Here is a 12,466-nt window from a genome sequence, read left to right on the forward strand (position 1 = left end):
AAAAAAAGCCGGAAGTGTCGCTGCGGCTCAAGTGGTAGAGTGGGAGCCTTGAGCTCAAAAGCTGAGGGACAGTGCCCATGCCCAGAGTTCAGGCCCCACAACCGGACCCTCCCCCCCCCAAAAAAAGAAAAAAGAAACCAAAAAAATAACTTTTAAGCCAGGCACCAGTGGCTCACACCTGTAATCCTACTCAGGAGGCTTAGATCTGAGGATCGAAGTTCAAAGCCAGCCTTGGCAGGAAAGTCTGTGAGACTCTTTCATCCAATTAAAACCCAGAAAAACAGAAGTGTCACTGTGGCTCAAGTGGTAGAGTCTAGCCCAGAAACAGCACCCAAGCCCAGAGTTCAAGCCCCCCGACTGACAAAAATAATTTTTATAAAAAGGCAAAGGATCCCTTCATGCTTAGAACTAGTTGTATGTCTTAGTTATGTGATTGTAGGCAGTTGGTTAGGGTGATCACCCAAAAAGGGTGTTCTCTCCGCCCACTGTGTATTGTCAAGAAAGGACTGTGGTAGACATTGTCAGCCTCTGCTCCAAAGGCTACAGGAGGGGGCACACTGTGCCCTACCTGTGACTTGAACACAGTGAGTTGCAATATAGGATGTCCTACTGCATTATCCTTCTAGACGTGTTCTTCTATCAGCGTGTTCTCTTGCCCTGTGATTGTCTATGCCAATGGGATGGAGCAGGGACAGGGGTCAGAACTGAGAGGCCTGGAGGAAATTGAGGCTGGGTGTCTATTCCCATAGCTCCCTTCTCCAACTTCCTCCTATCCTACCCTTCACAGCTATGATGTGACTTCCATTAGGCAGGACAGGTGAAGACAATATTGTATAGGAGTAGGAGCCTTGGTAGCAAATTTCTTTTGGAACACAGCTATAGCTATTTGCTTACTGTGCTCTAAGACTACTTTTATGTAATAGCAGAACTGAATAGTTGCCTTAGAGACCAAATGGTGTGAAAAACCTAGAACATTACCAAGTGGCTCTATAGAGAACAGATGTGAATAGCACAGAAAAAAAACATGGCTGACCTGAGTCCTAAGCCCATCATTTATTGAATCATCTAGTCTATAGCCCTGATTTCAACAAATCTGTTTCTTCACCTGCAGAAAAACAGCTCACAGGTAATTGTATGAATGGGAAGTACTAAGACCAGAAGATGTGGCAAGGTTCTTCAGGTGAGTGGAGTCACCTTGACTGGTTGCAGAACTTCTACCAGGATGAGATGCTAGAGCATAGGAACATGGCTTTGCTGGGTACTGGCTCTGTGCACGTATCTGTACCAGCCCCCAGTCCTTTATCTGCAGGCCCCACACCCAAATGAGCCCTGGACTTAACTGGGCTGCACAGCTCAGCTGAAGTCACTGGGAAGTAAAGGGTGACTTCACCCCCACAAGGAACCACAACTTTGCATTTTTCCCATGTACTATGCTTATCTATGTAGTTAGCTTTGAAATGTCCTTGTTTGGTTGAAGACACAACTCCAGACCTATCAGGGATCAAACTTAATAGAAACTGTATATGTCTTCCTTCTGAAGTCTGGGAACATTCTGAACCTGGAAATACATCTGGCCCTAAGGGTTTCAAAGGGACTGTGGAGAGTGAACAGTGGTTTGTTTTAGGACTCAGAACCTTATGATGTGTATTCCACTCACACCCATCTTTTACCTGAAGGAGTTGAAAAAAATTACGGTTAACTTAGGTTTCTAAGACATTTACTATATCTCTTGATACAGATTTTTTACTTTCTTACTGGCATTGGTGGGTTCCCAGGAAATTATTTTAAGCTGACTTAATTTTTGAACTTTAATAATACCCACCTTTCTGTCTATAGAGCACAGTCTCCCAGGGTGCTTCAATAGTTTCCCTTCTGGAGCAACATCCAGACATACAAAAACTTCCCGACAGAAAGTCTATATCACTTGATTCTCTCTCTCTCTCTCTCTCTCTGTGTGTGTGTGTGTGTGTGTGTATGCGCCAATGGTGGGACTTAAACTCAGACCCTCACATACTTGCTTGGCTTTTCTAGCTTTTTGCTGGTTGTTGATAAGAGTTTCACAAACTTTTCTGCTTGGGCTGGCGCACCAGCATTAGCGCACGCGCACATACACACACAAATTTAAAAAAAAACCAAAGCCTTAGTGAAGTAATTGAAAGGGTCAAGATTTGTTCTAAAAGCAGAGGTAGGAGCCAGGTGCCAGTGGCTCACAGCTGTAATCCTAGCTACTCAGGAGACTGAGATCTGAGAATCACAGTTCAAAGTCAGCCCGGGCAGGAAAGTCTGTGAGACTCTTTATCTCCAGTAAACAACTAGAAAGCTGGAAGTGGTGCTGTGGCTCAAGTGGTAGACCGCTCACCTTGAGCTGAAGAGCTCAGCGACAGTGCCCAGGCCCAGAGTTCAAGCCCCACGACCAACAACAAAAAAAGCAGAGGTAGGAGTACAGATGACAAGGAAATTGGTCACATGAACCAAAACTCATCCATAAACACCTACACACAGCATCATGTCTGTGGGAGGCTGCTTAATACTCCCATGAACACAGGTGACACAGAATCATAATAAAGTGCTGGCACTTTATTTCAATGGACCCTTTGATGTCGGATAAGATGTGTACTTTGTCTAAAGCTCTCCCCGCATTCAAGACATTTGTAAGGTTTTTCTCCTGTGTGAGTTCGTTGATGTTTAACGAGGGTTGCACTCTGACTGAAACTTTTCCCACACATGGTACATCCGTATGGCTTTTCCCCGGTGTGGATCCTCCGATGCTTGAAGAGGTCAGAGCGCTGCTTGAAGCTTTTCTCACAGTCTTCGCACAGATAGGGTCTCTCCCCTTTATGGAGTCTCCTATGTTTCAAAAGGCTGGAAACATGGCAGATCTCCCCGCACTCCTCACACTGACAGTACTTCTTGCCAATGTGGGTTCTCTGGTGCCGGTTTAGGTGTGAGCTCTGTCGGAAGCACTCCCCGCATTTGGGACACACATAGGGCTTCTCACCTGTGTGTGTCCTATGGTGTTTAATCAGGGCGGCACTCTGGCGGAAGCTTTTCCCACAGTCATGGCATTCATAGGGTTTCTCACCTGTGTGGATCCTCTGGTGTTTCAAGAGGTCTGAGCGCTGTTTGAAAGCCTTCGGACAGCTCTCACATTTATAAGGTCTTTCTTCACAGCGCTGCATGTGGGCCTCAGAAAGGCTAGAACTGCAGACACTGCTTCCACTGGCAGCATGGTTGTAAGGTTTCACCCAGTGACACTTCCCTTTGGCCAGACTTGAGGTGTGCTTGTTCCCATGTTTATCATCATCAGTGGGCCTCTCCATTTTAAGACTATCCCCAGAAACTCCCTTTTGTGTGGAACTCCCTTTTGTGTTGGTGAGTTCATGCTCTTTAAGAGGATTTGTGAGTTTCAAGGATATGGGCTTTTGTGCTCCATCCCCACAGATGTCAGTACACTCAGGAAATGGGAGGGCCTTCCCTGGCCCAATTTCTTGTAGCCAATCCTGTGGTTGGTCTTCTAAATTTTCTTGTTTTGGAATCAACCTCTCGTTCTCAGCTCTGGTTTCCAAACCTAAAAAGTTAAAATAGAAATTGCTGCCTTTCATCCCTCTGCAAGGAAGAAGCAAATGCTATCAAAAGAACATTCCTAACTACTTTCTAATTATTCACTGAACTCCTTAAATAATTATTTTAACTATTTAACTAACCTGTCAGAGATGCTTACAGTCTAACTAGGTGAGTCTGGGACTATTCATAGTTACTTGGGTTTTAAAGGAGAGCCAGTGGCTCATGTCTGTAATGCTAGCTATTCAGGAGGCTGAGATCTGAGGATCATGATTCAAATCCAATCTGGGTAGGAAAGTCCATGAAACTCTATCTCTCCAATTAACCATTAAAAAAGCCAGAAGTGAGCTGTGGCTCAAGTGGTAGAGCACCAAGCTTTGAGCACAAAAGCTCAAGGACAGTGCCCAGACCCTGAGTTTAAGCCCCAGGACCTGCTGGAAAAAAAGAGAAAGAGTTATACACGTCCATATGGATAAATTTCAAAAATGTAATGTTGAAAACTGGATACTAGTGGCTCATGACTGTAATTCTACATACTTAAGAGGCTCAGAATAGGAATATCACAATCAAGGTGGAAAAGTTCACAAGATTCTATATCCACAGAGCAGAGGGAAGCTGATACAGTGGTGCAAGCCTTTGATCCCAGCAATAACAAGAAGCCTAAGAGTAAGTGGACTGTAGCTTAGACATGGGCTTGGCAAATGACCAGCAAAAAAATAGGACTGAGCTACTGAGGAGGCTGAGATCTGAGGATCATGCTTCAAAGCCAGGCCAGGCTAGAAAATATTGTGAAACAGCCAGGCGCTGGTGGCTCACGCCTGTAATCCTAGCTACTCAGGAGGCTGAGATCTGAGGATCGCGGTTCAAAGCCAGCCCGGGCAGGAAAGACCATGAGACTCCTATCTCCAATAAACCACCAGAAAACCGGAAGTGGCGCGGTAGCTCAAGTGGTAGAGCGTTCACCTTGAGCTAAAGAGCTGAGGGACAGCGCCCAGGCCCAGAGTTCAAGCCCCATGACCGACAAAAAAAAAATATTGTGAAACATTTATCTCACATTAACCACTAGAAAAACTGGTGCTGTGGCTTAAAGTGGTAGAGCACTAGCCTTGATTGCAAAAGCTCAGGGACAGCATCCAGGCTCTGAGTTCAATACCCAACCAACCTCCACCCACCAAAAAAAATGAACAGAATTGGAGGCATGACTCAATGTTGCACCAGCCTAGCAAGCATGAAACCTGCATTCCAGACTGGGGGTATATGAGTCAAGTGGTAGAATGCCTTCTTAGGGAGCTCAGTGCCCTGAGTTCAGTCCCTAGTACCACCAAATAACAAAGACAAGGCAGAAAACAATGAACAAAACAGTATTGCCAAAAGAAAAAAAGCAATGTTGAGTACAGAGAATCATGTATTAATTATACACACTTTGTGACAACATGCAGGTACAGTTAGAAAGACTACGACATGCATGGAAATGATACATGCCACCACAGGATACTGTTACCTCTGGAGAAGGAACGAGATACACAGGCTACACCTATAGCTGCATCTTAGGAAAATAAAAAAATGAAACCAGTGTGCCCAAATATTAAAATTGGGCAAACCTGGATCATAAATATGCAGGTTTTCTTTATCTTTTTAATGTATAAAATAGTGAAAAATAGCCAGGAACTGTGGCTCATGCCTATAATCCTAGCTACTCAGGAGGCTGAGATCTGAGGATCACAGTTCCAAACCAGCCTAAGCAGGAAAAGTCCGTGAGACTCTTATGTCCAATAAGCCACTCAGAAACCCGGAAGTGGTTCTGTGGCTCAAGTGGTTCTGTGGCTCACCCCTTGAGCTGAAGGGCTCAGAGGTGCCGGTGGCTCTCGCCTGTAATCCTAGCTACTGAGGAGGCTGAGATCTGAGGATCATAGTTCAAAGCCAGCCAGGACAGGAAAGTCCCTAAGACTCTTTTTTTTTTTTTAAGTAACAGCTTTTCAGTTTATTTATTTATTTATTTTTGCCAGTCATGGGGCCTGAACTCTGGGCCTGGGCGCTGTCCCTCAGCTTTTGAGCTCAAGGCTCCCACTCTACCACTTGAGCCGCAGCGACACTTCCGTTTTTTCTTATGTGGTGCTGAGGAATCGAACCCAGGGCCTCAAGCATGCAAGGCAAGTACTCTACCACTGAGCCACCTTCCCAGCCCGTCTCTGAGACTCTTATCTCCAGAAAACCAGAAGTGGTGCTGTAGCTCAAGTGGTAGAGCGCTAACCTGGAGCTGAAGAGCTCAGAGACAGTGCCCAAGCCCCACAACTGACAAAAAAAAGAAAAAAGAAAAGAAAAATAAGGCCTGGCACCAGTGGCTCACGCCTTTAATACTTAGCTACTCAGGAGGCTGAAATCTGAGGATCGCAGTTCAAAGCCAGCCCAGGCAGAAAGGTCCGAAGACTCTATCTTGAATAAACCACCAGAAAACAGGAAGTGGTGCTGTGACTCAAAGTAGTAGAGTGCTAGCCTTGAGCTGAAGAGCTGAGGGACAGCACCCAGGTCCGGAGTTCAAGCCCCACAACCAACAAAAATAACTAAATAAATAAATGCCAGGTGGTGCATACCCTCCATGTTTGAAGTTAGCTTGGGCTCCTCAGAGACCCTGTCTCAAAAATGAAAATAACTAGTGCTGGTGGCACATGCCTATAATCTAGCTAGTCAGTAGGCTCAGTTCTGAGTGTCCTGGTTTGAACAACCAGAAAGTCCGTGAGATTCTTAGCTTCAATGAACCAGCAGAAAGTTGGAAGTAGAGGTATGGCTCAAGTGGTAGGGCTACAGCTTTGAGTCAAAAAGTCAAGCAATTTCATAAGGCCCCGAGTTCAAGTCTCAGTAATAGCACAAAATAAGTAAAATAACACAATGTTAAAAATGAACAAAAATAAAAAACTCAATCTGTCATGTTGTAAAAAAGAACAGAAAGGTGCTGCCTGGAGTCACAGAAAAAATACAAGGGGTCTTGACCCATGTCTGTGAGTGGAAGACTGAGGATGGGCATGAGCCCAGCCCCTTGCACATCACAAACAACATAAACCAGCAGAACAACAACACTTACTAGGCAGGACAGGAGGGCTACCATAATCCTGTGTGCTTTCTCTGCAGATGTTCCTCTCAGCTGCATCCAGTTGTTCCCACTCCTCCCAAGTTAGAGAGACAGCCACATCGTCCAAACACATAGAGCTCTGCAACACAAGATCCCCACAGACATGCTACTGCTAGTCTTGACCATGAGGCTGGATTCCAGAAACAGTCATGGCTTTTCCCAATGAGTTTTGTACTGACTAGAGTTTAAAAAGACAGAGGCTAACATTCTTTTGTATCCCTGTAAAGACTTTCTCTGGACTATATACTAATTTAGTAGTAAAATATTTGAGCTAGCTGGATACAGTGGCTCATGCTTGTAATCCCAGCCATTTGGAGGCAAAGATTGGGAGGATTGAATTTCAAAGCTAGCCTAGGCAATAAGGTAATGAGGCCCTCGCCCCTCCCCAACCAGTAAGTTGGGCATGATGGCAAATGTCTGTCATCTCAGCTATGTGAGAGGCATTAATAGGATTGTGATCCAGGCTGGCTAGGGAAAAACATGAGATGTTATCTGAGAAACCAAAAAATGGGCTAGGTATAGGTGATATAGCACCTGCCTCACAAGCATGAGGCCTTGAGCTCAAATCCTAGGGCTACCAAATAAAACTGAGTTAAATCACTGTGATTTATCAAAATGTAAACTAGATATAGATGAAAACACAAAATCAGAAAGGTGCACATTCTAGTGCTAACTTTAGATGCTGTGTATGCAGATTTCTGAGACATAATGTCTAGAAAAGGGTACATCACCCACAGCAGGTGCTTGCTAATGTTTTCTTTCACTTGACTACTTCACGATAAGATAATTATCCAATGAGTCATTCTTGTGTGTGCTGGTCCTGACGCTTGAATTTGGCCTGGGTGCTGTCCTGAGCTTTTAACTTTTGGAGATAAGTCTCACAGACTTGTACCTGAGCTGGTTTTAAACCACAATCCTCAGATCTCTGTCTCCTTAGTAGCTAGGATTACAGGCATGAGCCACCAGCATATGGCTGAAAGTCTTTTGAGATGTCCCTATTAAATATAAACCAAAAATAAATAAATAATAAACACATAAACCAATCACTCAGATTAAAGCCACAATTCTTAGAAAGAGAAGGTCCTAAAATTAGAGCGTCTAGGTTCCTAAGAACGTCACAAACTTAATTCTACGGGGCTGTCGCTCACTGTTTTAATAATTTGAATGTGAAAAGGGATGTGTTAAAGCTTTGGTACCCAGCTGGTGGTGCTATTTTGGAAGTTACTGGAAGTTTTAGGAAAGAGGTCCTGTCTAGAGGAATGTGCCTTTGGAAATGGTATCTTACCCTAGCACCTTCCTGTAGCCCTGCTGGACTTCCTGGCTGCCATGTAAACAGTTCTGCTCCACCATAGCCTTTCTGCCATGAAATTCCACTTGTCACAGACCCAGAATCGATGTGTGGAGCATCAGTGATCTCAAAGAACAACAAAAAAAGATGGTCACTTTCAAAGCGGTGAGTGAGTGCAGTTTTTAGCACAAAGATTTAGGGATGTGAGCTTGCTTCCCATCCTAACAGCTCCCCCGGGCGGGTAACAAGGTGTCTTGAAATGATTTTAACAGTAATTCTAAAGTCTTGAGTCATTGTTACCTAAAAGATTCATGCTAGGACAGGTGTGGCTTAAATAGTAGAGCGCCAGCCTGGAGCAAAAACAAGGGACAGCCAGAAGAAAGAGAAAAAGCAGAAGAAGCAGAAGAGGAAGCAGAAGGAGAAGCAGAAGCAGAAGAAGGAGAAGGAGAAAGAGAAGGATTTGGAGTAGAAGAAACAGAAGGATAAGCAGAAGCAGAAAGAGAAGGAGAAGCAGGAGAAGCAGAAGCAGGAGAAGCAGAAGCAGAATGAAAAGCAGAAGAAGGAGAAATTGAAACAGAAGAAGATGCAGAGGGAGAAGCAGAAGCAGAAGTAGGAGGAGAAGGAGAAGCAGAAGGATAATCATAAAGAGAAACAGAAGGAGAAGGAGAAGCAGAAGCGGGAGAAGCAGAAGGAGAAGAAATAGAAGAAGGAGAAGAAGCAGAAGCAGAAGGAGAAGCAGAAACAGAAGGAGATGCAGAAATAGAAGCAGAAGAAGCCGAAGAAGCAGAAGAAGAACCTGAAGCAGAAGGAGAAGCAGAAGAAGCAGAATCTGGAGAAGAAGAAGGAGAAGCAGAAGCAGAAAGAGAAGCAAAAGCAGAAGGAGAAGCAGAAGAAACAGAAGAAGCAGAAGCAGTAGCAGAAGAAGCTGAAGATGCAGAAGGAGAAGCAGAAGGAAAAAGGGCGCTGGTGGCTCACGCCTGTAATCCTAGCTACTCGGAGGCTGAGATCTGAGAATCGCGGTTCAAAGCCAGCCCGGGCAGGAGAGACCGTGAGACTCCTATCTCCAATAAACCACCAGCAAACCGGAAGTGGTGCTGTAGCTCAAGTGGTAGAGTGCTCGCCTTGAGCTGAAGAGCTGAGGGACAGCGCCCAGGCCCAGAGTTCAAGCCCCATGACCGACAAAAAAAAAAAAAAACAAGGGACAGCATTGAGGCTGAGTTCAGCGCCTCTACCGGCACTACACAGAACAATGCTTCCTTCCTGGGTGCCAGTGACTTGTGCCTAGCTACTCAGAAGGCTGAGAGATGAGCTCATGTTCAAGGTTCAGAGTCAGGGCAGGCAGGAAGGTCTGTGAGACTTTTTTTTTTTTTTCTGTGAGACTCATTTCCAGTTAACTCCCCCAAAAACGCAGAGGCAAAACTACGGCTAAACTGGTAGAGCACCAGCCTTGATTGAAATCGGGGCAACGCGTAGCCCTGAGTTCAAGTCCCGGGACCAGTACACAGACAAACGCAAAAGCCTCCCTCAAGTTCAGATGCCTGAGAATCCGGGAAGGAAGGCTGTCTGAATCGCAAGGCCTCCCTCACCTGTCCCCTCCCCCCCCCCCAACGCTGGCTCCACGCTAGGCAGACCTTTCCCCCACCTCACCTGAGACGAGGCCTGGTCCAGGGTGGTCTGGCAAGCCCGCGCTGCGGCGGCGGCCTGGTCCCCGTTCTCGGGGCCGCGCTCCCACACCCAGGCCCGCAGATTGTCGGGCAGGATGCTCAGGAACTGCTCCAGCACCAGCAGCTCCACCATCTGCTCCTTCGAGTGCATCTCGGGCCTCAGCCACCGCCGACAGAGCTCCCGGAGTCGGCTCAGCGCCTCTTCGGGCCCCGCCACCTCCTGGTACCTCAACTGCCGGAACTGCTTTCGAGAAGTTTCGAGATGCTGCCAGGCCCCCGGCAGCTCGGATCCCAAACCTCGGGGTGAGTCTTCCTCCACTTTCACCACCAACAGCCCTTCGCAGAGGGACGAGGCGGGGACTCCGGACCCTGCAGCCATCAGAGACTTTGGGTGGTCAAGCCCGAATCGGTCTTCCTCCGACTGGCGTGCCTTCCCCGGAGTCTTGGGGGAACTTCCTCAAACTTGGGACTGAAGCCTCCACACCCGCTCTCTGCTGAAATCCCCCGCCTCCAAATCACAATGCAAAGCCCGTGCCGGAAGTGCCTCACAAACCCTGAAGGATTCGCTCCTTGTACTTCCGGGACCACTCTAGGCGCCTGGGAGGAATAAGAGAAGCACATCTCGGTGGTTTATGGTCCTCAGCACGGCGAAGCAGGCCCCCGGCCAGTTAGCCACAGATCAAGAAAATAAGGGACTAAGTGGCTGAGTGTGGATTCAGGGAACCTTCAGGATTGGGGGGGAAATAAAACCTTAAGTGCTTTCCTGTACACCACGTATTGTAGTCTCGGCAAACAAAGATGAGGAAACCGAGGCTGGAGGAACTTAAGCCATGCCCCACATCAAGTTGATAATGACTTGATACATAAAACCAATGATTGCCCGTTTCAAACCCCAAAATTGAGGTCTTTCCACGGTTACTATGTTCGTTTATTGTCATTCCCCCTTCTCCCTAACTGCTGCCTAATTCACTCGAGTTAAAAGCCTACAGTGTTTTGCACTCAGGAAAGCAGCAAGTCACGTCGGACTATTTACTGTTAATATGTGCCACAGCACCTCTTTAGCGCAATACAGGACACACTAAGCCTCCAGTCATAAAATGCCCAATGACTATTTCCTGAGAACCATTGCCAATGAAGCTCAAGCATAGCAACTAGTCTCCGTCTTCCCTGGGCAGAGGAAGTGAAGCAGGCAGCACTTGTTAGCGCTCCCTCAACAAAGTAGCACAAATTGGATGGCTTAAGCAGGAGGTTACTATCTTAAAATCTGGAGGCTCCAAAAGTGAGATTAAGGTGTGAGCAAGAAGGAATGTAAAGCCTTGAGTTCAAGGCCCAATACTACCCCGCGCGCACACACACACATATATTTATTTGCAAATGCTACACTACTCAGTAAGATAATGCGAACACTATACAAGGATAGACACGCTCCAAAATTTATTAAGTAAATATAGTTGGGTAGAGAAAAGCTATAAACTGTGCTGTCATTTACATGTAAAATGTTTGCCTGATGATTCATTCATTTATATATATATATATATATGATTTTGGTTGACACAAAATAAATTAGTCGACTATCTTTATGATTAGATGCAGAATAAGGAATGGGAGGGAAAATTATTCTGTAAAAGCGTCAAATTTTAGCTTAAATGTATAGCTATTCAAATGAAAATTTTAAAATGTAAAGGACATTTGTAAATTGTTTAAATGGTAGCACATATATTGGCTTAGAGAATTTTTTTTGTCGGTTGTGGAGCTTGAACTCTGTGCCTGAGTGCTTTACCTGTGCTCTTCAGCTCAAGGCAGGTGCTCTACTGCTTGAGCCACAACACCACTTCCGGTTTTCTAGTGGTTTATTGGAGATAAGAGTCTCAGGGAGTTTCCTGCCCAGGCTGGCTTTGAACTGTGATGGACAGATCTCAGCCTCCTGAGTAGTTAGGATTACAGGCGTGAGCCACTGGCACCTGGCTTAAGAGAGTTTTTATAAACATTAAACTAAGCCAATTCAACACAAAGGAGCAAAGTTAAGCCATCCTTGCAAAATTGCTATACTAACTACAACCTTGAAAGATTTGATCGGTCTATTGGTGCTGAGAATCGAACCCAAAGCATCTAGCTCACTAGGCAAACCTATTTCTAAGTCGCAGTCACACTCCTCTCATTTTTTAAAATATAATTTTGTTGTTATCATTAAGGTGTTGTACTGAGGGGTTACTATTTCATAAGTCAGATAGGAGTACAATCCTTGGGGCTGGGAAGGTGGCTCGGTGGTACAGTGCTTGCCTTGCTGCATGCATGAGACCCTGGGTTCGATTCCTCTGCACCACGTAAGCAGAAAAGCAGGAAGTGGTGGTGTGGCTCATGTGGCAGAGCGCTGGCCTTGAGCCGAAGAGCTGAAGGACAGAGCCCAGGCTCAGAGTTCAGGCCCCACCCGACAAAAAAAAAAAAGTACAATCCTTTTTGGACATTGTTACCCCTTTTCCATCGCTTTCCCTCAATTATCCACGGCTTATCCTGCCCACAAGTTACACAGTTCATTTCTCACAGTCTTACTCTTATTTTAAGTTGTCAACTCACCAAAACACAAAACACAACGCTGCAGACTTTCACCAGAAGCTTGATCCTATCTGGTATGATTTTAGGTGTCCCACCCCCTCCCACAATGTCCTTAAACCTTTTAAATACCTCTTTTCATTTGTTATCAGAGGCTTTAATTCCATATCAATTTCTCCTCTGAGACCCTAAAGAGCAGCGATAGGCATTCTTGATCCTGTTTGTCCAATAGCTTTGAAAACTGAGAACAACTTTTAGAGCATCTTCCGACAGGGA

At 45.7% G+C, this 12,466-nt stretch overlaps 1 protein-coding gene across 1 annotated transcript; it reads right to left on the reverse strand.

Moving 5' to 3' along the window:
• Positions 1–2,562: 2,562 nt before the first annotated feature.
• Znf394 (zinc finger protein 394) lies at positions 2,563–10,192 on the reverse strand. Its single transcript, XM_013023422.1, has 4 exons — positions 9,624–10,192; positions 7,974–8,102; positions 6,641–6,767; positions 2,563–3,568 (listed from the first exon to the last, which is right to left on the reverse strand). Exons 1-4 carry the CDS (start codon positions 10,017–10,019, stop codon positions 2,583–2,585), a joined length of 1,638 nt encoding a protein of 545 aa, XP_012878876.1. The 5' UTR covers positions 10,020–10,192; the 3' UTR covers positions 2,563–2,582.
• Positions 10,193–12,466: the final 2,274 nt, after the last annotated feature.

This window comes from Dipodomys ordii, unplaced genomic scaffold, assembly GCF_000151885.1.
Source record: "Dipodomys ordii isolate 6190 unplaced genomic scaffold, Dord_2.0 Scaffold68, whole genome shotgun sequence".
NCBI classification, from domain to species: Eukaryota; Metazoa; Chordata; class Mammalia; order Rodentia; family Heteromyidae; genus Dipodomys; species Dipodomys ordii.